This window comes from Gamsiella multidivaricata (genome assembly GCF_025024155.1).
Source record: "Gamsiella multidivaricata strain RSA 2152 chromosome Unknown BC939scaffold_18, whole genome shotgun sequence".
Classification (NCBI taxonomy): domain Eukaryota; kingdom Fungi; phylum Mortierellomycota; class Mortierellomycetes; order Mortierellales; family Mortierellaceae; genus Gamsiella; species Gamsiella multidivaricata.
This window is the reverse complement of record NW_026251726.1, coordinates 25,602-50,032: the sequence shown is the minus strand read 5'-3', so window position 1 is coordinate 50,032 and position 24,431 is coordinate 25,602. Positions and strand designations below refer to the sequence as shown.

The 24,431-nt window shown below is 49.1% G+C and overlaps 9 protein-coding genes across 9 annotated transcripts; 6 read left to right on the top strand and 3 right to left on the bottom strand.

The window, feature by feature from the left end:
• Positions 1-1,981: 1,981 nt before the first annotated feature.
• Positions 1,982-2,889, bottom strand: BC939DRAFT_445127 (uncharacterized protein). The gene is made up of 3 exons (XM_051554766.1): positions 2,681-2,889; positions 2,258-2,521; positions 1,982-2,152 (listed from the first exon to the last, which is right to left on the bottom strand). The coding sequence occupies exons 1-2, from the start codon at positions 2,700-2,702 to the stop codon at positions 2,316-2,318; spliced, it is 228 nt and encodes a 75-aa protein (XP_051414251.1). The 5' UTR covers positions 2,703-2,889; the 3' UTR covers positions 1,982-2,152; positions 2,258-2,315.
• A 237-nt stretch (positions 2,890-3,126) lies between these two features.
• BC939DRAFT_445126 (uncharacterized protein) lies at positions 3,127-3,781 on the top strand (the record flags this gene model as incomplete). The annotated part of the gene is made up of 1 exon (XM_051554765.1): positions 3,127-3,781. The coding sequence occupies one exon, from the start codon at positions 3,127-3,129 to the stop codon at positions 3,523-3,525; it is 399 nt and encodes a 132-aa protein (XP_051414250.1). The 3' UTR covers positions 3,526-3,781.
• On the top strand, positions 3,782-4,406 carry BC939DRAFT_445123 (uncharacterized protein). The gene has a single exon (XM_051554764.1). The coding sequence runs from the start codon at positions 3,888-3,890 to the stop codon at positions 4,137-4,139; it is 252 nt and encodes an 83-aa protein (XP_051414249.1). The 5' UTR covers positions 3,782-3,887; the 3' UTR covers positions 4,140-4,406.
• On the top strand, positions 4,405-5,081 carry BC939DRAFT_445122 (uncharacterized protein). The gene has a single exon (XM_051554763.1). It carries the CDS (start codon positions 4,595-4,597, stop codon positions 4,976-4,978), a length of 384 nt encoding a protein of 127 aa, XP_051414248.1. The 5' UTR covers positions 4,405-4,594; the 3' UTR covers positions 4,979-5,081.
• Positions 5,082-5,941: 860 nt separating this feature from the next.
• On the top strand, positions 5,942-7,287 carry BC939DRAFT_445120 (uncharacterized protein). Its single transcript, XM_051554762.1, has one exon. It carries the CDS (start codon positions 6,019-6,021, stop codon positions 7,156-7,158), a length of 1,140 nt encoding a protein of 379 aa, XP_051414247.1. The 5' UTR covers positions 5,942-6,018; the 3' UTR covers positions 7,159-7,287.
• A 1,079-nt stretch (positions 7,288-8,366) lies between these two features.
• Positions 8,367-10,283, bottom strand: BC939DRAFT_491314 (uncharacterized protein; the record flags this gene model as incomplete). Its single annotated transcript, XM_051559484.1, has 5 exons — positions 8,367-8,665; positions 8,736-8,849; positions 9,132-9,394; positions 9,621-9,975; positions 10,248-10,283. The coding sequence occupies 5 exons, from the start codon at positions 10,281-10,283 to the stop codon at positions 8,516-8,518; spliced, it is 918 nt and encodes a 305-aa protein (XP_051414246.1). The 3' UTR covers positions 8,367-8,515.
• Positions 10,284-11,698: 1,415 nt separating this feature from the next.
• On the bottom strand, positions 11,699-12,884 carry BC939DRAFT_483577 (thioredoxin-like protein; the record flags this gene model as incomplete). The annotated part of the gene is made up of 5 exons (XM_051559192.1): positions 11,699-11,824; positions 11,885-11,950; positions 11,980-11,998; positions 12,124-12,365; positions 12,873-12,884. 5 exons carry the CDS (start codon positions 12,882-12,884, stop codon positions 11,699-11,701), a joined length of 465 nt encoding a protein of 154 aa, XP_051414245.1.
• A 2,562-nt stretch (positions 12,885-15,446) lies between these two features.
• Positions 15,447-16,288, top strand: BC939DRAFT_501240 (uncharacterized protein; the record flags this gene model as incomplete). The annotated part of the gene is made up of 2 exons (XM_051560141.1): positions 15,447-15,800; positions 15,908-16,288. The coding sequence occupies 2 exons, from the start codon at positions 15,447-15,449 to the stop codon at positions 16,286-16,288; spliced, it is 735 nt and encodes a 244-aa protein (XP_051414244.1).
• Positions 16,289-18,087: 1,799 nt separating this feature from the next.
• BC939DRAFT_381456 (uncharacterized protein) lies at positions 18,088-18,601 on the top strand (the record flags this gene model as incomplete). Its single annotated transcript, XM_051551757.1, has 2 exons — positions 18,088-18,389; positions 18,520-18,601. Coding segments are annotated over 2 exons (384 nt in total), but the record flags the coding sequence as incomplete, so codon positions are not given.
• Between the last annotated feature and the right edge of the window lie 5,830 nt (positions 18,602-24,431).

The window sequence follows — 24,431 nt, the reverse complement described above, 5'->3', positions numbered from 1 at the left end:
CACATAAATATGGATATCTGCTCAACTGTTGCAGCAGTCAAATACCGCTTCAAGTACGTTTACAAGGGTCACAACCGTGCAACAGTTCAAGTCCAGTCAGGCGCTTCTCCTGCGACCAACTCCAACACCTCAGAACCGGCTCCTGGAACGGAAGTGGTAGATGAAATTCAGCAATATCTCGATGCATGCTATGTTTCTGCATCGGAAGGCATTTGGCGGGTACTAAAGTTTGATCTGCACGACGAGAAGCCCACTGTAACTCGGTTGGTCTTACACCTCGAGGGGCAGCATTCAGTCCTATTCGACGAGAACGACACACTGAAGAATGTTCTGGGACGCGCTGGGATAGTCTACAAGGAGCCACTCTGACCAAGTTTTTCGAGTTCAACTGCCACACTCACCTGCAATCCCGACACCATGCATCGACTTCCCGCAGAATCACGTTTGCCACACAGACACGAAGATCTGGACAACCAGGAAGCAAGGAGATGCAGTTGACCGCATGTTTTTGGCTCAACCCTCCGCTGGCGTACTATCTGCGAATGCTTCTGATTTCAGTCAAGAATCCGACGTCATATGAAGACTTGCAGACAGTCGACTGTGAACTCCAACCGTCATTCAAAGCGGCCTGCCTTGCACGTGGACTTCTCAAGGATGACACCGAGTGGGACAATTGCCCAGGTGAAGCCTCTGTTATTCAGTTCGGAAGTCAACTTCGGTCCCTATTCGCTATCATTCTTCTCTTCTGCGCACTAGCATGCCCTGGGGACCTCTGAGAGAAGTACGAACTTCCACTGTCAGAGGACCTTGAGCCTCGCGACTATGGCTGCAGACTCAGGAGCTCAGGGAATCGAATGCTATGCACCGACCCAACGCTGCACTGATCCTCCTCGAAGGAATTCTTCTCCAACACGGCAAATACCTCGAGGATTTCTCTGATATGCCGGAGCCAATAGCGGGGCAGAGCTATAGCGTGGACCTAGCGAGCCGACTTATACAGGAGGAAACATCATATCCGGTCTCCACCGAGAGTGTCTTTCAGAAGACTGTCAATGGGCTCAACCCTAGCCAGAGAAGCTGCTTCAACATCATTAAAGATGCGTACAATCGCCAAGAGTCGCAGGTAATCTTTATCGATGGCCCTGCTGGGACTGGGAAGACACACCTCTACTCTCTGCCTCTTTGTATGGTTCGGAGACAAGGTCATATCGCATTTGCTGTCGCTTCAACTGGGAACGCTGCCCTACTTCTTGAAGGAGGTCGAGCTGCCCATTCGAGATTCAAGATTCCCATTCCGATCCACGAAGTATCCACCTGCGACATCAAAGTACAGGGAATACTCGCCAAGTTGACCATTCAATCGAAGATCATCGTCTGGGACGAGGCCCCAATGATGCGCAAGTACATATTCGAGGCAGTTGACCGAGCATTTCGGGACCTGAGGAAGACATTGCAGCCAGAACTGCACCACGTTCCATTTGGAGGGAAACTGATTGTCTTCGACGGCGACTTCAGACAAATACCTCCCGTTATCAAACGTGGAAGTCGAGCAGAGACTGTGTAATCTTGCTTCAAGAGGTCATCGCTCTGGAAGCATGTTCGTGTGTTGAAACTCACAGCGAACATGCGTCTATTCAAAGACTCTTTAGACCGCGACATCCAACAGCAAACCGACTTTGCTCAGTGGCTACTACGTATAGAAGAAGGCTTGACTACCGCAACGCCAAGATACGACGGGAATACCACCATTCAATTTCCACTGGAGATTGCGATTCCCAACTCTGCAGCGATCGCGGATTTAATCGACTTTGTCTATCCATACATTCGGACTAATGTGAGCAATAGAAGGCACTTCATGGGTCGAGTGATCCTCTCCCCTAAGAACGACGATGTCAGCGAGATCAATAGCCAGATCATAGGGATGATTTCAGACCCACATGTGGAGTCCAGAAAGCACCTTTCATTCGATTCTATCAAGGACGACTCCAACCAAGTTCAGGCGTTATATCCCATAGAGTCTGGCTACAGTAGACTAACCACATCTTTTTGCTTCCTTTTCTCGGCCATTACAGATGATTAAAATGCATAAAGGGTAGGACGGAGCAGGAGCCAAGGCAAGGAAGAGCATGATCAGCCCTCCAGATGAGTGCTGGCAAGTGTGGTGTGGGGTCATCAGTTTGAGAAGCAATAACTGAAAGGGCTTGAAGGTCCCAGTAGACTTACCGAGTCGTTTTTTTACCTCCTTTGCTCGTTCTAGGTGCCAGGGTACGAAGAACGGTAGGATGGACGAGGACAGTGGAGACACAGGGTCGGAATCACAGTTCCAGTTGGGTACTGGAAAGCATCGTGCAGGCCATCAATTTGAAGTTTGTGGTAGAGATGTATTTGTTTAGTACAGCAGACTGGCCGCGCCCTTTTGTCTTTGTTATCCTCCTTCTTTGCTTGTTATAGAGGAGAGGACGATAGGGAGCGCAGGATGCAGCAGAACATTGGATACACAAGACCGTGATCGCCACACCAGGTGAGTGCTGACAGGCGACAATTGGGCGTTTTGCAGATGCGGTTGTTCATGAGCAGGACTTTTTAGGTGTAGTTTTCGCTCTGAACTACAAATACTCATATTCGCACTCACTCCACTTGCATGCGCACTCGCTCCACTTGTATGCGCACCTTGTCATAGCGCGCTTTTGTTCCTCTGCCATAGCGCACTTTTGTTCCGGCAAGCAGTTGTAATCAGAAGTATCAGCGGGTTGATTTTTTTTTTTTTGATGAAGCCTTGTCAATTATGAATACTTTGTTAAGCAAACCCCCTGTAGTTGATAAGGCATCACCAAAAAATCAATCCGCTGATATTTCTGTAATGTAATGTGTCTCGTTCTGCCTCCGCCCACTCTTCACCTTCGCCATCCACCTTCATCTTTCTGGCTCCCTTCCATCCTTACCGCCACCATCACTACTAACTGCCCTTGTTCTGATGGTGGCAAAAGTCACACGCACTGAAAACAGTGGCAACGCACACGCACACATCACTTTGGCAGACCTCGTCTCTCCTCGTCCTCTTTTCTGCCAATGTGCTCTCTTCACTCTTCTTCTGTCCTGATCACTCCATCACCCTTAGCTTCGACCATGTCCGACCTCACTATCTTCTGTCTCACCGATGGAGAACCCACGTCGAATGCATTTTCCGTCAAGATCCCCTCGAAAAAAGAAACTGTGGATCGCCTCAAGGAGCTCATCAAGGCCAAGAAAACTGTCGCTTTTGCTGATGTCGACGCTGACAAGCTTACGCTCTGGCGCGTCTCGGTTCCTGTCGTCGCTACCAACATCGACAATGCGGTCTTCCTGAACGAGATCAATTCCAAGACGAAGCTCATTCCAACAGATGATGTCTCTAAAGTCTTCCCAAAGACGCCAGCCAAGAACACAATCCACATCATTGTGCAACGCCCGCCGCTAGGTATTGTACTCCATTCAATTTGCATCGGTGCCTGGACTTTCCGGCTATGCTGCTGTGCTCCTATTTGACTTGCTCGTTATCGTTGTCTCTCTATATTTCTACAGGCATCAGCGAGCTGGATATTTTGAGCCGAGTTCTACCAAATGTTACATATGCCCTTTCCTCCGACAAGGTTCCTTCCAAAGCTACTACGGTATCTCCATTCAGACGAACACCTACGGAGGTTGTCGAGTGGGGTGGTTTTCTGGGAGAAATGGCATCTTATACACCCTCCAGCAATCGGACATTCGAAGAACGCCGTTTTCAATTTGCTGAACGCTGTCGGGTCTCGGATGAAGGAACACTCTGCTCCGCCCTCGATTCGAATGTGTATCGTTTACTAAGCTGGCTGACACCCGGTGAAGGTATTGGTGCTGCAGCAGCAATCAAGATGATTGCGCAGCCAGATTGCATCTTTTACCAGGACACAGGGCAGTTGCTAATGGCCATTGAGGTCAAGACCAAGTGGGTGTTATCCTCAGCCGACCTCGTCAGGAAATACAACGACGATGTCAGCGCCCTCGCACAACATAGATCACTGACCAATTCCGTGCATCTTCCAGTTCAGCAAATTTTCGTGTACCTTTCATCCAACAACCTTCGATATGGGGTACTAACGACATATGAGCAGACCTGGTTTTAAAGAGAGACGCAGGAAGATTGCAAGTTTCGCCAGCGATCCATTACAACGACCACAATCCAACTTTGTTAAAGTGCTATGCATGTGTCATGGAGCTTGCCCGCACCACTCCTCATAGCGAAGCTGCTCCGTTCTCATCCTCACCCGACAGCCCCCCCGGCAACGACAATGACCACGAAGATAGCGATTACGATCCTGGGGACGGCAAACGTTCAAAGCACAAGCCGGGACGTGACGACGGCGGGCCTTCTAAGAAGCGAGTGAATCTCGAAGGTAGCGGGTCTCAAAACCGAGGAGCCTTTTCCTTGGCAATTGAAGACATGGATCTGCACGAATTCAAATTTCAAGATCTTCTTGGGGAAGGTCGCTCTGGGCGTGTGTTTCGTGCGGACTGGCGAGGAGAGTCAGTAGCGATAAAGATATGCGACTTGTATCAGCACCCGGAGTACGAGGAGGAGATGCTCACGGAGGTGGCTGCATACAAAGCCCTGGAGGGTCTTCAAGGAGACTCTATTCCTCGGTTCAAGATCGGTGGATACTACGGTGGTATGTTCAGCATTGTTACGGAGGTCGCTGGCTCCCCATTGGAGGTAGGCAAGCTAAGCCAGGAGGAGCGCTGGAAGATCGTTGACAAGCTGTCGCTCATCCACATGCACGGCGTCTTGCATAACGATATTCGACCGGAAAACATCCTTGTTCGCCACGACGATAACGGAATTCAGGTCCGTTTTATCGACTTTGCATGGTCAAAGCGAACCAGCGACCAGCGTGAGCTCAAGAAGGAGATCATCAAATTGAAAATGCTACTTGATCTTTTGACAGGAGAACCATCTCCTCTCTAAAAATGTCCAAAGTTACTGCAAGGGATAGTGGAAGTCATCAGCCATGCCTGCGGGTGTTGCTGCTGTTCGGCGTTTTGGCTAGTCAAATAAAACTCAAAGGTTTTCAGAAGTCAGCTTGTCAGATGATGATGTACATCCAAAAAGCGTTGACAGCTTGGGATTCATGAGGTTCTTTTGGGCACAAAAGAAAAGCGTTGCCGTTAAGGAATCTCTCTCTTTAGCCAGTTTTGCCAAACTTTTTGATAACTGATAATGATATCTAGTTTCTTTGGTGTAATTCTATCGGTCTTGGTGGATGTATGTGTCTTAGACAGAGGAGTTTGTAAGGACAAGGAGCGAGGAATTGCTACAGAGAAGAACCTGCAATCCAAGGTCGCTCTCTGTAGTCTCAAAGAGAAAAAAGAAGCTCTGACCAAGTCTCCTTGCCCATGCATGCTCTGCTCGGTGGGTATGGATGTATTCTGCCTCGATGCCTCTAGGTTCCTGGCTATGTTCATTATCGACGAGATGGTCGTTTTCAGTAGGACGTTCTGAACCGAGAATGTACGACATCAGGATGGCGCAAGATGTAGTCAGTGCTGGAGCAGAGGATCTTGTAAGGGAAGTGGCCTACATAGCAGCTACTCTGAACTCTGAAAGCGAGAGACAAGGGAGAGAGAGAGTCCTTAGACGGGCTGAAAGTAGCAGAGGCAACCTTGTGCAATTGACCGCAATCAATGCTTGTTGCACACAGCAGGATGTCTGAACCACACCGGCTCTCAGGCCTTTTGACATGCAACGCCTTGCTCCTTTGAATATACAAAGATAACCTTTATTTTTAAGCTGAATCATCGACGACGATCCCGTCTTCCGAGTCCTGTTTAACATCGCCATTTCAGCCATATTAGGGGGCGCTTTACCTAGAAATGGCGAGTAAAAGGTAGAATGATGCAAAATTGTGGCCCGTTCCTTCTTTCTTTTGCATTCTCACTTCGCCTCACACACTCCTCCTCACACACTCCGTCCTCGGCAATCCTTTCCCCAGCAGCCATACTATAGCCATGCCTAACAGAGACACTAAGGGCGCCGATAGCACCAAAGGCACGAGCGCCGTCTGCTCTTGCTCTGTCTGCTCCTGCCCCATCCACAATGGCCTCACTCTTGAGTCGCTCTCTCGTCAAGTGTCCAAGCTCCAGCTCGAGGTTCTCCGTCTGAAAACCTCTCAGGCCCAGCAGCCTGCAAGCGATCCTGTACCATCCTATTCCTCATCCGTCCTGCAGGCAGAAGGATCCGCAATTCCGAACCAAGGTCCACCTCAGAGTATCGCTCAGGATGATGTACTTCTTGGTGAGCTGCAGCGAGACTTGGCTGCAACCGCATCATCCCTGGCAACTCAATCACTGGATATATTGTTGGGCCGACTCGAAAAAGTCGAGCAAACGCTCGCAGTACTGTCCTCTCCCTCAACATCGACACCTGGGAACCATCAAAACCAGCAACAGCCTAAGGACCATCAAGACCAGCAACAGCCTAGGGACCAGAAGCGGAACAAGAAACCGGAGTCAAACCAGCCGCAATCGGCCTGTGATGACAATGATTCTCTGGAGAGAATACTTCTTCGGTCCAAAATCGAGGCCATCAAGCGAGCAATGATCGACATTGAACTACACTCACCGCTGGGTACTGCAAAGCCAGCACTGCCGGACCCTGCATCAACTGACAACGATATCTACATCGTCTGGTGTGAGTCTTCTAATATCAACGAATACAAACAAGGGCTTTTCAAGCTAATTAAGAGCTTCCAAGTGAAGGAGGAGCAGGAAAGGAAGAGACTGCGTGATTTGGACACGCGTGTATACGAGAACGACGATTCACCCCACCGACGGCACCTGCAGTCCAAGATTGCCCTTCTCAAGGAGGTCTTATTCAAATTCCAGCCCCAGAAGGCAGCAGGAGAGAAATGGCCGGATCTCCCTTCTGATGCCGTCTCGATGGATGTCGACCTGTTCCTGCTTTGGTGTATTCAGACGCCTGCCTATGGAGCTTTTCGAAAGACGGGTCATTCGAAAAGGTCCCTCCTGACTTATGTGACGGGGTCTTACGATTACGAGGTGGAGGCTGCTTGTTTACTGGCTCATTTGCAGAACAAGGACGAAGAAGAGAGACAACACCTGGTCGAGCGGAGGTGTATTCCGCACTAGAGAACGGGACCATGAGCGCGGTGGACGGGAGGTTTTTGATTGACTAAGTTCTTCAAACAAACGCGGCGGTTTCAAAAAGTTTAGTAGCCTACAATTCAAAGTAAAGACATCTTCAATAGCACCTCGGCGACTCATGCGCAAAGAAAGGAAGAAGAAGAAGAAAAAAAAAAAGACGACATTCATAAGGCTCTTTAGCGCACACAAAAAAAGGCGTAGTTGCCAAGTGTTAGGGAAATAGCACAGCAGTCGATTATACAACGGCGTGCATTTGTGCAGTCGATTATACAACGGCGTGCATTTGTGCAGTTGAGTAAATAAGGCCTATCTACAATTTTAACTACACACTAGTCTCTCTCTCTCTCTCTCTCTCAAAAAAAAAAAAAAAAAAAAAAAAAAAAAACACGGTGAATCGGGATTTGCACCTGATCGTGATACGTAGTTTAGTAGCGCTTGTGGACTTTAAGGGTGCGGAAAATGTGAAGGAGGAGGGAAAGGAACTATTGTGGAAAAGAAGGATTGAGAGGACAGAAGGGAATGGACGATACAGAAGCGACGTTAGGCGTGAAGGCTGTGCGACAAAAGGGTAGCGGAGTGAGGGCGGCGAAGAAAAAGGGGGTGGAGATTGATTGAAATGAACGCGACAAAACTGCTCCTTTGCCACCAAAATGCTGGCGCAGAGACAGACGCGACCCGCTAACTTATCTACCTTACTCCTTCATCGCTTCAATTAGTCCTATGCTATCTTTCACCACTTTAAAAAAAATCGAGACGGACGCCATACTCTGTCGCCATAAGCCAGCTTTTCAGGAGAACTTTCAAGATGGAAGTGGAGGTAACTGGGGATGAGAACGTCCTCCCACGGCCGCCATCGCCCCTACAGGAAAAGTCATACCTTACTTATTATTTAAGGCGAGTGCTACGGGCCACCATATCCTCCAGAGACCCCATGAACCAAAACTGAGGGTGAGAATAGGGAGGAGGAGGTTGAAGGCCAGGGTAGGGTAGGAGGAGACGACTTATTTATTCTCATTGGGAGGCTCGCAAGTTATCCTTACCGGGGGTGCAAGCGCGTAATTCATTACCAAAAGACGGAATGTATAGTGTTTCGCGCTTATGCCCTCTATTGGACCAGGAACAACAGCTACGGATAACCTACTAATATTCAACACTGCCATCACTGAATTTATACAGGGTGCATTGTGCACGATGGGATCCGTTGACTGTTTATCGGAAAAAAAGGGCTCCGCTTGAATAGCTCGATGCTAAAATACGTATCAAGAGGTTCTTTGATCAAACGGGGTTTACAGGGACACTGTTTTCATTTGGGATCTTTCGCTCGGGTCACCTCTAAGCTGCACTAGTACAGCGGTCTTTGAGAACCGTGGTCGCTGACAGGTGGGAGAAACGAGAGTTGGGGGCGGTAGAGTCTTGATTTCAGTAGCGCATGGTCCCAGAGCCAGTGAGGAATATACTTTATCATCTCTCGAATCACTTTGCTGTACCAGGTCTGCGACGCGAGTAGCATAAATATTTATATATATCGGTAAAGATACCATGCATTTTGCTGTGCTTCATACCTTGCTGGTTAGTCTCGCGAACGAGGCACTGGTCTTGACAGCTGCTTTTGCCAGAGGGATGCGTTCATCCTGATATTGCTGAAATGCGTTTGTGATGTCCTTTTGGTCATTCGACTTAAGTGTATAAAAGTAATTGTCAAGCATAGTAGCATCCTGCATGGCGTCAGCAGCGCCTATCAAGGGGGGAGTCATTCGTGCAGCAAGTTGAAACTTCGCGAGGTTTATTCATAAACAGAATTCACAAAAAAAAAAAAAACGCGTTTGATTAGTGCCGAGTGCAGGTTGGATTAATGCAACAAGAAGCGCGTCTATCTTTTTACCTTGTGGCACGCTAACGTTGTAAATTCCAGTAAAAGAAATTGAAGCGAGTAAATACAATATAGTTAGTCTTCATACAGGCTTGCGGTTATCTGTGCAGTGTCCACGCCATGCCGAGGGGAATTTCTCTTCGAGCACCGCTTTGAAGATGAGATCCTTGGGCGTCAGGTCGATCAGGCTACCTAAGGTCTTGTACTCGCCACAGGGAACAGGAAAATCGCGGACTTTTTCGACCATGCTCTCTGCTGCTTCCGATCCCCACTCCAAACTCTTGAATGTGTCATATTCTTTACTCGATACCTCATCCAGGAGCTCGAGCCCCATCCAGCAGATGACCTTATCTGCAGTTGTGAATAATACCCATTATGACATGAGACCGAGATGTTAGCAAAAGAGTGAAGAGGTTCTTGCTGCTGAAATATCCTTCCCCCGATAGCATTCTCTCAGGGGAACACTTACAAAATACGGCCGATTATCACCATAAACGGCGTCAAAGTGGTAGTGAGGTTCCTCGATTGCAGGGTAAGCAGCCGGGTAGAGAGGGGCGGTCTGGCCAACAATGCACACCATCTGAGAACTTGAGCGGCTCCTTGTCCGCTGGTGGTAACGCTTTCTCCTTGTCTAGCTGCTCATAAAGAGATTGGCGAACACCGCTATAAGCACCATCGGTGTCTACTAGGATCGTGCCATGATAATTTAAGCCGTCTGAAGATTTGACAGTAACACCATCCTCTGTCTCGACACGGGATACGATGCGCTTGCCGAATTGGACTTTCTCGGATGGGAACTGGTCCAGAAGGAGCTGAGGAAGAGCTGGTCTTGCGATGATAGCGGCGTCGTAACCGAACCTAGCTGTGGAAGAGAAATATGAGTCGGATTGAAAGTCCTGCCAGTTATAGATAGTTGCATAGAATCGTTGTAGCTACGAGGAGCCAAGATATTGGATTGTGCCTTACTCTTTCTTGCTGGTCAAAAAGCGCAAGCTATGATGGAAATCTACTCAGCCATTACTGCTGTTCTTGGTTCAACTGTGATTACTGCCGAGGGGTTTAGACCTAGCAAGGACTTAGTCAAGAATGTCCAGTTGGTCAAAAAGAGCGGCATGGTTCCAGGTCCAAGGGCCGAGGTAGACCGAGTGGCCTGATGGTTGAAGCACGCTTAACAGCCTGGTACAAAATATGGGCCCGCTCCTACGATGAGGACGTGTGGTTTGAAGGCTTCTTCGGCCATATTGTTTTCAAAAAGATAGCAAAACGGAGGGTGCTGTGGAATGAGATTGAATGAGGGATGGAAATGAGGAACAGATGAGAACACTGCCCATGGGTCTTTAGCTGAATAGAAAAGTATCAGGCAACCGGCGCTCCTGAGCCGCACAGCATCTGCAAGTACATGTATTTGTACGATTGGAGGAACCATGCGGTCTGCATGGAATAGTCCATCGATCCTCCGCAGGAGATGCCACCGAAAAGACGCAGATTATGATATGCATCTCAAACTACCTGAATTGAGCACCCAATTCGATCGAGTGCATGGTGCACAGGACATTGAAGGTCCATGGTTACATGCACTCAGACAGACCGACAAGGCCCTTGGAGCTGCTGGAGGGTTCATCGTGCTCGTGTGCAAAATTAACGCGTTGCGTGTGAGACACGCGTGTGATAGAACACAGTTTTTCGTTCCTGAATTATTTACAATGAAACCTCGTTCCTAATGAACACATGTGATGTGCTTTTTTATGCTCTTGGTGGACTTCTGTTGCCTCTATAGTATACTTTATCTACTTTAATATTCGTGTAAAAACGATAGGCACTCTTCTCAAGTTTGTCGCGTTTGAGAGCACCTGCAAGCGAGAGCATGCCCAACATCAGCAGCATCCACAGCGCAAACAAGTGTTCGGAAAAAGTGGTTTATTATCATGGTGTACGAGGAAGGTGAAGAGATGGAGTGTACAAGGTAAAGGAAGATGGTAACATGTGAGATTGCATGTTTTCTATCGTCAGTTTTCGTAACTAGGTCAAAAGGAACGGAATCAAACGTCCAGCGTTAATTTTTCGTAGATTCCTTTCATTGTAGTTTGTGTGTACAATCTTTTGCTTAAAAGGAAGAACAGCGGGAGCGGCTGCGACAGCTGCGACGGCCAAAGAGCCAGTCGAGAGGCTGTTTCCAGCGCTGGGTACGTTCGTTGGGGTGGGCGTTGAAGTTACGGCTGCCGTGGCTCAACTTTCATGTCGGCGGTGCGTCGAGTCAGCACTGAACACTGTACTACAGCTAAAATTAGAAAGACAGCAGCAATTGTCCACATGACCCTCGAGTTCGTTGTGGCAGTAATGAAAAGGAAATGGCGGGTCACCACCATAGTTTGATCATTGCTCATCTGCACAAACGCGCACTGTCGGCCGTTGCATGAAGCTCATATGAAAGGATGACCTGAATTTATAAGAGCAGTGCAGACATTCTACAATGATGAGATGTGTGGGAAACTCCCATTCGCTTTGTTCGAAGATAGATACTGTCATGGTTTATTCAAAATCTTCATATTTACATGCAAATACTCTGTGTACACTACATAGGAGATGATCTAGGTCCCAAGGAACGGGGAATGTAATGAGACATTCCGAGCAGGATACCAGGTGTCCACAGTGTCATTAAGCCTTCTGTGTGCCAGGCTGAGCGGCAAAACGAAGATAGGACTTGATGGTCCCGAATCCAGGAGATAGTTTCTCCGCTTCCTCATTCGAGACGGAAGGGTGGGAAATGACATTATCGCAGTACTTTCAGTTGGCAGGGGCGGTGATGCAGTCCTTGCTACTCAACTGAAGCAAGTCAACTACATGCAGGATCTCGTCAAAGTTGCGGTCGGTGGAGGCAGGATACGAGAGCATCAGACGGATGGTCCTCTTGGGTCGATGATAAAGACTGAACGCACGGTGATGGGTGTGCCCTTGCTAGCGAGCTTGGTGATATCCTGGCAGTCCAACATGTCAAAGAAGGTCGAGATTTTGCGGTCAGCATCGGCAATGATGGGAATTTGAGATCAACGTCGTTGACCTCGTTGATGTCCTTAATCTACTCTCGGTGTGATTCGAGACCGTTGTCAAAGAAACCGATGACCTTGACATTGCGCTCTTCAGACTTGTCCTGCAGATGGACAACAACGCCGAGCTTAGTGGTGTAGACAGGCGTGAAGTCGGCAGGATGGGAGAACAGAATGACCCATGAGTTGCTAATAAAGTCGTGGAATTTGATGTGGCCCTGAGTGGCTTCGGCCGCAAAGTCAGGGGCAATGGAACCAAGGCGGAGGGGTTTGCGTTCCTAGAACATTGTTATTGTCGAGTGGATAGCGGACACGGGAAAAGAAGCGAGAGAGCGGAGTGCGACAAGAGCGGGTATTTTATATGGTGTTGCTGAAGGTCTTTGCTTGATGCGCCGCGTGTGATTGGTAGCCTCGACTCTATGGACGATTTCGGATGGTCAGATACAGAAACGCCTATCCTTTGTCCTTTTTTTTTAACCCTCTACTCCTAGACCTCGATCTACTATGATCCATCGCTATACGGATTGGCGTCTTTTGCATTCAGGACCTTCATGCGGTCCCAGTATCCACACCGATGCAGCAGCCAGAATGGTCTGCGTTCATCTGCGGCTGTCCCAGGCACAACTTTAATGCGGTTAAAGTCGACAACAGACGGTACAGTTCTCTCTTGCTTTTCTTCTTTAATGAGTTGCAGGGGTCTCATTTTGGGAACATCGATCCTCCTTTTCTTTTCTTTGTTTGTTTCCTTTGCTTCTTGCTTATCTTCACACCCGTCCCTTCGATACCCAAGTAACCATGGTGTTCTATTACTACAACTTCGGCTGGATTGGCTTCGTTGTCTTCGTCTCTATCATCCTCTGCATCATCCGCGCAAGGCGCGCTGCTGCTTATGCCGACTCATTGAAGACTCAGAACATCATTATTGCTGCCGAGCCAGTACCGATGCAACCATATCCACCCAATAATCCATACCCTCCAGCAGGAATTCCAGGGAGCTATGCTCCTGCGCCCGCTCTCGGAACGTATCCTCCTATGACTAGTCCTACGCAGCAGTATCCGTACCAACAGCAGCAATACCCGCCGCTTCAACAGCAGCAGTACCCGTCGCTCCAGCAGCAGCAACAGCAATATCCGCCATTTCAACAGCAGCCAGCTCCTCAGACACCATACCAACAGCCTCAGACGCCGTACCAGCAGCCTCAGACGCCATACCAGCAGCCCCAGACGCCATATCAACAGCCTCTGACACCACATCAGGAGCCCCAGACGCCATATCAGGCGCAGCATGTGTACCCCATGATGGCACAACCCGCACCCGCTGTTACCCCAGAGGGTATTCTCTCACCACCTCCCCTCTATTCTCCCGCGCCAACTGCCGAAGAGACCAAGAGGGCAATGGACCAGGCACATCAGGGTTCGGGCGTTTATGACAAGGCTCCTGAACCAGCTCATCATGTCACACAGGCTTCTGGAGAGTCCTCATCAAGTACTCAACACAGTGCTAGTCTGCCAAGACCACCTCAAGGGCCCCAGTCTTACAACTAGTGCCCGCGGCCCAACTGGGCTTTCTCTCCTCTCCCATATTTTTTATGTATGTTTTGTATTTTGAATGGTTGTTATATAAAAGGAACTGAGTGCGGAGATGGTATTAACTTGAGATGGTCCCTGTGTTGTTTACCTGCATCTCTCTTGCTCTCTGATTGAGAATACATGCATACTACATTGTGCGGCGTGTCTGGGAGCACAAAGCAAACCATGCATGAAGATACATTGCAGGATCATCCTTAAGGTGTCCTAAAGACAAACAAGGATATGGCTGTAGGAGCGGCCAGGCAGTTGCTCTCTAGACTGCGCACCTGGTGAGGGGTCCACTACTGGTCCTTTGCTCCGTTTTTGCTCAGTGGGAGGCCACAGGGCGACAATTGCCATTTCGGGTGCTGGTTCGTTCGGCGGCAGCCTTGCCCCTGACCATCGTTGACATCCACGTTTCATTCTTGTATTCGGTTTTGATGACAACAATGCACGGTCATCCGCCGTGTCATGAACACCCGAAACCTTACAGATATCGCATAATCTTTCGCCTTGTGGGTTTAATAATCCATGAACATCCTCTTCCCTATCCCTCCATCCTTAGCTTTGTGGTATTAGCATTAGCACGAATTGAAATGAACAGCTCGCTCGAAACACAGGTGGATCGGTCGCAGCACCTGCCAATTATCTACTACTCTTCTTGCAAATCTCCTCCGTATCTGGCATGAGAACACTCGAAAGCGATATTGCGTTCCTTCCTCAACAATGTCGTACTCTAAGCACCGGCCAACTGCATGGCAGCCCGAGACGCGATCTTCATATTCAACATTGTAATGGGGTGTATCTTTGCCCACTAACCCAGGAATATGGCCGTGTCGAAAAGACGTATTCGTTTCGAAAGTCGAGGCTCTTAGACTTGGATGAGCATGCGCTGGTGAGCTAGTGCATGCTTGAGTATGCAGTTGAAGTGGCTGTTACGTGGATCCGAGATGTGTCTTATTTGGTTCTGACAGACTAGGACCAGCTTCGCGGCGCACACATATCGTACCTGAATAGAGGTGCAACTTTAAAGGCGCTTAGAGAGCGCTACGAAAGCTGTAGTCGGTCACGTCCATTAGGTCGATGATTCCCACGCAGCTGTATGCAAGTTCATCGGGTAAACGAATAGGCTGCCACGGGAGAGAGCGCTATGCCAGGAGCCGTAATTGGTCGAAGAAAACAAGGGGTACCAAAGCGGATCAAGAATGTCCAGTAGACTTGTGCATTTCTGCCAATTGTATGAGCATAATGCATATCCTACTGGACCTATGACCACTCCAAAAGGCACTTCTTCCGGCTTTACAGTCCATCCCATTTACGGCAGGTAGACGTAGGTGCACTCCTTGTCCTTGCGCCAGGTCCAGTCAGAGTCTTCAGAAGTTCTTATTACTGGGTGCTTTAGGTCCATGCATTTATTACATTGGTCACGCTGCCTGCGACGTGTTGCTGCAACCGGATTAGTGCGCTCAGCTTCACTTTCCAAGAAATACCATTCCGACCACTTTCCCAGTGGCGATGACCAAGCAAGGCACTTTCCGTAGCGCCCTCCCGATTCTCAACTGATCCCTTGTCGTGGGAAATGTATGCAGACCGAAACGGGAGTTGCGTCACGATAGCACAGTTCATCACAAAGTGCCAGTTGTTATGCCTCTTTCACAAGGCCCGAGGGCTATATAAACGACAATTCCGCCCATTTTCTTACTCCGATATCCGCATTAAGTTCACCAGCCTCCACCGCTTATACGTCCTTCGCCCTTCAACAAAACCGACTGCGACCAATTATCCCCAACATGATACTTACCAAAGCTGCATGCCTCACCGCCGCCACGGCGAGCTATGTCCTCTGCCTCCTCCCTCCGAAATCGTCCAAAAGCGTTGATCAGAAAAAGAACGACAAGGTCGTGCATGAGAACTGGCTTCGCATGGTCGACGTCCACAAGCTGCCTATAGCCATGGCTTCGGTCGGCATCCTCGAGACGGTACTCTACATTGTGCTCATGGTCCGAGGACCTACCGTATCGAATGGTATTGCCGTCCAGAGGATGCGTGAGCTTGAGACTTGGCACAAGGTTCTGACGGCTCTCTGTGTCGCCGGATATGCTCTGAGAAAGTGGTCTTTCATTGCTTTGGACCGATTCTTCACCGTAATGTGTATCTTCCTCTCGTCTGATCATTCCATATTATGGCTTCTTTTTTGTTCTTGGCCTAATCATTCCCCAAACTGGTTTGTTAACTTGCCTCTCGTCCATAGTATCAGCTAACGATCCGCTCGGGACACAAGCTCATCCAATCCGGTCCATACACCTTCCTCCGCCACCCCTCCTACACGGGTGCGATTCTCAGCAACGTTGGGTTCCAAATGCTGGTCTTACCGGACGGTCTCTGGGGTGCGTTTGTGCTGATGCTCACAAAAGTCCTTGCCGTGGTTACAAGGTCCAACAGTATTTCGCTGCCAACGTCGTTTCTTGGGGTCGATGGTGGAGTGTGGTTAACAGCCGCTTACGGAGGCATGTGGGTCAGCATGCTGATGACTCGTGTCAAGAACGAGGAGGCCGCGCTGCAGGAGCATTTTGGCAAAGAGTGGGATGTTTATGCGAGCAAGCGTTGGCGCTTCATTCCTTTCATCTATTGAGAGGTTTCACCACGCTGTTCGTTGTCTTCAGCCAGTACGTACTACATAGGCAGAAGAATATGAAGATTCATAAATTATGGGGGTTATCCTGAGTGCAGTATCCTGAAGAGATTGTAAGAAACCTTCGATAGAGGTATCAGCCTGAACTGACAAACTCTGGGGCCCGGAGACCGGTTCCAAGGTTTACATGGCCATACAGTGAGACGTATCTTATATGGCTTTACCGCATGCTGTTTCATGAACCTTGTTTTCATTCTTAACCATAATATGGACACCCGATGTCGGTTACTGAATTTTTTTCAACTCTCCGCTGATTCCTGAGATCCCATTCTAGCTACCTGGGAATCTTCAGGGCCCTATCTCCTTATCTGTGGATTGTAGTCAGAGGGCGGGCAAAATAGTTTATTATCTCAAGACAAATGGTATGGTAGGGTTCGGGTGATTGTTAATGTAATTTCACTGACATGTGTTGTGTGAAAGGACTTGGGAACCATTTTGCACCGCAAATATACAAGGTGAGGGTAATCGCGAACCATTTCAGACGCTATGTCCTCGATCGTGAGTCTCTGTCTTTTCGGTACTACTTTTTTGTATATTATGGCTTGAGAAACTGGTCCCTCTTTACTCTGGGCTTGTTCTTTCTACGCCATTCTTCGCCTCCTGTCCTACACCTGCGTTCTTCTCAACATAGCCTGCTTAGGTGCTTTGGTCACACGTGAGGGCTCTCCGGGATACGTTTGTATTCTTCGTCTTGAATGCTTAGCGTTGTGACCCGTCCAAACGTTCAATTGGCGACATCTCGCTTCCAATTTCCCTCTTTGGCATTGGCGGTGGAGCACGACTGGCATTCGAGCTCAGTTATATTTGAGTCTGTCTGATAATAACCCGCGTCAAAAAGGAAGAGGCAGTGCCACAGGAGCACTTCGAGAAAGGATGGGGTGCCGATGCAAGCAAACGATAGCGACTTATTTATTTGTGTGTTAGTTCGACGTGATGTTATTCATGAGCATATTGTATTCAGGACGCCTTGGCGAAGCTGCATCTGACGCGATCAAAAAGAATGATATATAGACCGCGTTGTGGTTGTGCATGGAAGCACTGCCTGGCGAAGCTGTATTTGAAGTGTTCAAAAAAGAATAATATGAATATCGTGCTGTGAGCATGAATGGCGAAGGCATTCATTTCGCCTCCCAAGTACTATCACACCAAACACTGGCAGAAACACTTGAGGAGGGGGGGTTGTTTTGGCGAGGGGTTGTTTTTGGCTGCAATTGAAACATACTCAATGCATGGGGGGCATTGCGCGATTGAGTAGTGCCATCTACAATAGTTCCACCTATCAAACGCAAGTAAGCCAGCCTTCGCCTTGGTTTGGATCGGCATATTTTGTTTGAGCTGCAGTCATGCGTTGCCTGCAAGCATGGCGTAGCACAGCAGTACAGATCTCTTGGCGTGGGGGATTTTTTTTATTAACTTTGCGCGCGGGGACAACCGTCGTAAATCCTTTCGGCAGCAGTACTACGAGTTTTAGCTCAATTTTTTTTATTTTATAAAGGTGCTTTGACGCTTAGATATTTTGCCTCTTCAGCTCTTTCTTCTGTACTCTTGCCGCCGATACGATCTTCGCCTCGACACATCACATCTCAGTCGTTATCCGCGCTTGAAGAAGACTATTCCTCCTATCAAGACCATCTGCTGATCAGATATCCGCCAAGACTGCACAGACAGGCTTCCCACAAATGACGGTCGCAATCAAGGGATTCGGTGGCTTCAACATCCGCGAGCCGCTCACAAACCGTATCAAGGGCATTCTCGACGAGTACCCAGACGGGACCCAGATTGCTCGAGAACTTTTACAGAACAGCGACGATGCTCGCTCCAAGGTGCAGTGGTACCTTCTCGACCACCACGACCGCCGCCCTGAATCCGCAGGCCTGCGACTCTACCACCAAGCTTTGGCCGAATACACTGGACCAGCGTTGTTGGCTGGCAATGACTCGCTGTTTGAGGAGAAGGACTTCACGTCCATGCAGAACCTTGCTGCCAGCGAGAAGAAGACCGACGAAACCAAGATTGGTCAGATGGGCATCGGATTCAACAGGTAAGCCGGTTTTCTCACTTTTCCTGTTTTTTTTTTGTCCGTTACCACAAATCTGTGGGAGGCGTGGAAAATCAACACAAATGAGAGCTTGGCTGATGCCTTTGATCCTTTGATTCGGTTCAATCAATAGTATCTACCATATGACCGATTGTCCTTCGTTCATCTCCGGTGATCAGCTTGTGGTGATAGAGCCGCACGAGCGAATTTTCAGGGACCAGGAATCGGGTTATCCCCAATGCGCAGTACGGGGCCAGTTTGTGGAGAATCTTGCAGTCTTTCCAGATCAACTGAAGTTGCTTGCAGCGCTGGAGAACATTGATTTTACAAAACCGTATCCGGGAACAATCTTCCGATTCCCGCTGAGGACCGAAGCCCAGGCAAAGACATCGAGGATGTCCGGGAATGCCTATCCGGCAGATAAGGTAGAGAACCGCACAGCGCAGTGACTCGCTTGTAACAAGTCCATATTGCTCAATCACTAACCACATTGGACATTGAATAGGTTCACGACATGCTGATGAAATTAAAGGAAGAGGCCCTCAAGGGTATTCTTTTCCTGAAACACATTGAGAGGATTGTGATCTACGAGCGCAAGGAGCATGAGGAGACGCCAACAAAACTATTTGAGATCGAGTTCCTGAACGCAAAGGAGGTACAGCAGGAGCGACAGCGTTTACTTGCAAATCTGAAGGAGCATGTATACCCAGATCCGTCTGCCAGCAGGGACACCATTCTCGAATACTCTGTCCGACCCGTATTCAAACTTACTCAAAAAGACGGGTCATCCACTCAAGAGATCTGGAATATCACTACTATGGTCGGAAATGTCATGAAAGCGCACGAGCGTATGGCAAAACTATCAGACGGTGATCTGAAGAGTCACAAGCTCATCCCCTGGGTTGGAATCGCTGCTCCTGCAGAGCCTGGTGTCATGATCGATAGCGCACGATTGTTCTGCTTCCTGCCCATTGGTATCCAGCTCCCATTTCCAGTCCACATTAACGGGCACTTTGCGGTGAAGCAGAGTCGACGAGAGATCTGGACGAACCAGGACAACGACTTTGCAAGCAACGCTTCGGCATACATCAAATCCGCGTGGAACGTCCATCTTTTCCAGGAACAAGTCCCCATAGTTTACGCGAAATTCCTCGCCAATCTTGGACTTGTGCGCGGGGCTGACTACCAGTTGTGGCCGCTTTCCTGTGGAGTAGGACTCGGACTTGATGCTATCTGGAAGCACCTCTTACGTGATGTTCTTCGTGTTGTGTGCACCGAAGGCCTCAAGGTATTTTTCTGCAGGGCAAACGAAGAAGAAGAGTATGGCCTGATTGATTATCAGTCCTCATGGATCGCTGGACGAGACCTCGACGAGCACAAACATCTCTTGGAGACATTGCAGGGCTTCGCCAATGTTGTGATCGAACTCCCCGATCCTATTCTTAAAACTCTCCCAGGTGTTATCAAGTCCCTCGAGCTGGAGGACCGCATTCTTACACCTGCGTTGGTCAGAAAGCTGTTGCGCGAGCACAAGGATCATTGGTCCTCCGCCCCATCCAAGGAGACAAGAGTCGACATGTTGAAATACTGTATCAAGGATGGCGACATCGCAGATCTCCAGGGTTTGCCGCTGCTACCGCTGGCCGGAGATGTATGGGTTGAGTTCGATACCCAGCAAGCATCTGATAGGTAAGAGCACGCTGTCGGCTGTGAAGTATGGTCTTCTTTTGAAATCCTAGTTACTAACTTAGTCCGCATGTGATTGATAGGTTTCATGTGTCGCCGCAAGTCTTCCAAGTCCTCTCGTATTCAAACGAGGGTCTGGTGGATCTCAAAGTGGACAAAGATCTTGTTGAGCGTTTCAAAGAGGACAAGTTGTTTGAGAATTTCTGGTCCGAAATGAGCACCTCTATCATCGGCACAAGGATTAAGGACATATACGGAAGGCTGTGCTATGGACAAGACTGCAGTAAATCCATCCCTAAAGAATGTATCACCCAATCTCATGATACATTCCCCACGAACAAGTGGCTTCACAACTTCTGGGATATGGCACACTTCCGCCATCACCAGACCAAGGAGCTGCTTTCGATGCTTAAGGGAATCCATATCATACCGATCACCCGTGATCGCCTTGCACCGCTCGATCTAGGACTGCCCGTTGTGTATGCTGACCGGGACAGGTGTAAGGAAGAGCCGACGCTGAAGCCGTTTTTCAAAGTCCTGGACGAGGAACTTGACTGTCGTGCGATGCGCTCGGGTTTCGCTATCTCGGATCGTGTGGCAGGCAGCTACGTTTTCGAGGTCTCCAATGCATCAGTAGTCCTTGGTGTTGTTGCCAGAGTTTCGCCAGAGAAACTGCAGCTCTTGAAGCAGGACCACCGTCAATCGGCGCTCGACTACATGGCTCGATGGCTTCCAGCGGACCATAATCTGAGTGAGGAACGCATACTGGCATTGGGATCTATGCCTATCTTCCAATTGTATGAGAACTCGACCTTAGTATCCCTGCAGGAGACAGACGCCGGCGAGGAGAACTGGAAGGTCGCCTCTCGATTCTCAATGGTCGATTATCCCTGGCTACCGATGCGGACCAAACTTTTCGCTGATGAACAGCCCCTGCTTCAGCACCTTGTTAACCTCCTCAACATCCCAACTATGAAGGAGTCAGAGTACTGGTTCGAGATCCTGTCCAATCTTACTCATTATATGGAGAATGACTGGGATTCGATGTTCGAGAAGTTCTGTCGCACGTATCATGTCCACTCCAAGGACTTTGACTTTCCCGGTATCCTGCACAATCTTCCCTTTGTGCGCGTCTCTGGACCCAGCTCAATCGATGCTCTGCAGAAGTTGGAGCCTGCCACAAGACTGTGCCCAGACTCGGTCATCAACCCCTCGCTATCTCCATACTATCTGGACCATGAGTGTGTATTCCCATCCGGCGTCTATGCGCAGTCTGCAATCTTTGGTGTCTTATCAGAAATGGGGATGCAATCCATTTTCGACTCTGCACTTCTCCTGGACCGCGTTCGCACTCTTTCTTCAGAGACCCAATCAAGCAATTTTACAAAGCGTGACAGTGCGCTGCGTGCACTATATACTCGGATAAACGCAGTATTTTCCTTCGCCTTTCAATCAACGGACCTCAAAGACGTTTTTCGGTCGCTCCCATGGATCCTTGCAAAGACACTCGATGAGGACGATTACCTGCTCTATAATTCTGCTGAATGCCGGCCTATGGACGATCTTTCCTTGGTCGGGTCGCAAATGCCACTGTCTCAGTTCGTGTTTACAAATGAGGCACTGCTTGAGTGCATGGGGTGGAAACTGTTGCCTCCTCTGGAAAAGGTCTTGGCCAACCTCCAGACCTTGATCGACCGATCGGTCCAGTCTATCTCGATGGGTTCAGAACCGGCTGAAGATGATTTCCTACAAATCTATCGCTATCTCATGACCCACATTTCCGACTCAGAGGCGCTGTCTGAAATGAAGAAGGCTCTCGACAAGCGGCCGTGGATTCTAGTTCATGGAGTTCTGCGTACTGCTGACAGGGTCGCCCTCAATTTGTACTATGATCTTGAACCTCACTTTGTCCGGATCACTGTCCCAGGCTTGGAAAGCCTCTTCCTAGCGATGGGAGTTCGAGAATACGTCGAGCAGGGTGATCTCCAAAGTCTCATATCCGGGATTGCTTTGCAGTACGCTGAGGACGAAAGGCTGTCGGATACCGACAGTGATCTGGTCATCAAGATGCTGGAGGCGATTTCCCGTACGCAATTCTACAATTGGTCCCCGGATCTGTTAATTCTGACAGACGATAGCCGATTACGTAAGGTCACCGACGTGGTCTTTGATGATGTCAACGCTCGCAAGGAAATGCCGGATGTGTTAGCCACAGACAGCAGCGACATCTCGTACACGTTCGCCAGCAACAAGATATCTTCATATACTGCCCGCGAACTGGGGATTCCATTTTTCTCTACAAGATGTTGGGAGGATGAAAAAGATTCGACATTCGAGCCGTGGGCCCAGCAGGAGGATATTGTAAACCGCATCAAGACCGTCTTGAACGACTACGACCCATCCAACATTTTCACAGAGTTCTTACAGAACGCCGCCGACGCAGGAGCGACCAAGTGTAGCTTTATGCTGGACCGGAGATCATTTGGCAGGAAGAAGATTCTGAGCAAAGAGATGGGAGCGTGGCAAGGACCAGCGCTGGTCATTTACAACAACGCCAAGTTCACAGAGAGCGACTTCATTGCCTTGAGTCACCTTGGGGTTGGCAACAAGCGTATGTTGATAGGATAATTTCGTCCGCATCGTTGAATCCATACTCTTTTAATACTTGGATATGTCTCACTAATTGGTATTAACACTGTGCTTGATTATTGGCGTCTTCTAGGTGAGGATACGTCAAAGATCGGACGACATGGTCTGGGTTTCAATTCTGTATATCATTTCACGGATGTCCCCAGCGTTGTCAGCGGCTCATACATTGGCTTCTTCGACCCCTGCAGGGAATCCTTGCACAGGACCCGAACGCCCTTAGGCCACCTAGTTTCCCATGGAGGTCAGCGGTCTAAATTTCAGAACCTCAAGAGTGCAGCCCTTTCCGACCAGCTGGCTCCATACGTTGGACTCTTTGGTTGCGACATGAAGTCTGACTTCGACGGCACGATCTTTAGGATTCCCCTTCGAACGCTGGATTCGCAGATACGCACGCCAAACCCGACTACACTAGGAGATATATGGACCCTCGCGCAAGTTCAGGAGATGCTTCAGTCCTGGGCTAAGGATGCCAATACTGGAATGCTCTTTTTGGACAAAATGCAGACCATCGAGTTGAACGACCAAGGCAGCTTTATTTGGTCCGCTTCAAAAAAAGTGGGAACCGGTAACCCCTACATAGAAAAAGCTCTATCCGAGGGACAGGACCCCTCAACTTCAACTCAGATCATGGACATCGTCGTCGTACCAACGCCTTCTTCCAAGGCAGAAATTCAGAAATGGCTAGTCCACACAGAGTTTGGTTTCCCTGAAAGCAGTTCTCTGCCACCGAGGGATCTAGCTCAAAAGTATCATTGGAGTCCGCATCGCGGTATCGCCATTCCTCTGAATTACAGCCGCAATTCTGACCAGCCAACTGGACGACTGTTCACTCATCTTCCCACTCCTATTCAAACCAGCTTACCGTTCCACATTCACGGGGTATTTGCACTGACTTCGAACCGGAAGGGTTTCGCGGGCGGATCAGATATCAAGGATGAGAAGGCGCTATGGAACAGCTTCATGATGCACGAGTTACTGCCGCTCACGGCCATCCACGCTTTCGAGAGGTTCTTGCGATGGCAACTTCGCGATTCTGCCCACGGAGGACCTAATTCGAGCAAGGATGTTGATTATGCAACCGCGTTGTTTTTCAGGTTCTGGCCCCTCAAGGGAAGAGGAGATAGCAATCAAGGGATGATCGACGTTGATGTATTTATCTCCCGCTTCCTGCGACTGTCATATAATCACCCGATCTACCCCGTCCGAATTCCTGGCCAACGCCCTCCTTTCAAAGGTTTGAAGGGACAGGAAATCGTTTTTCCTGGTATCATCGGCGCGCCGGATGGGGTCATGGGCGCCATCCGTGGACGGCTCCAAGGTGCAAGAGTCTATATTTGCGACTGTCCTCATCTGCTTTACAATCAAGTTAAAAATGAATGGAAAGGCTCTCCGGCGCTCACATACCGTTCACTCAACGAAGATGAACTCCGTGGCCTTGTTCGACTCGATCCCAAGTTTATTCCGAACAAAATCACGTCGACGGAAGGCAAGAAATGGATGCTGGGGCGTACGCTGAGCGTTGTCATTGATCCAAAGGCAGAATTCGTTGAGACTTTGCGTGGCCTGGCTCTGGTACCCTTAATGAATGGCGAGTGGAAGGAGCTCGGCGTAGGGTCGACATATTACACCGCCAAGTCCGAAGAAAAGGATTTAATCTCGGGAAAGGATATCTTGGTGGACGAGACCCTCTTTAAAGGCGAGATCAACAAG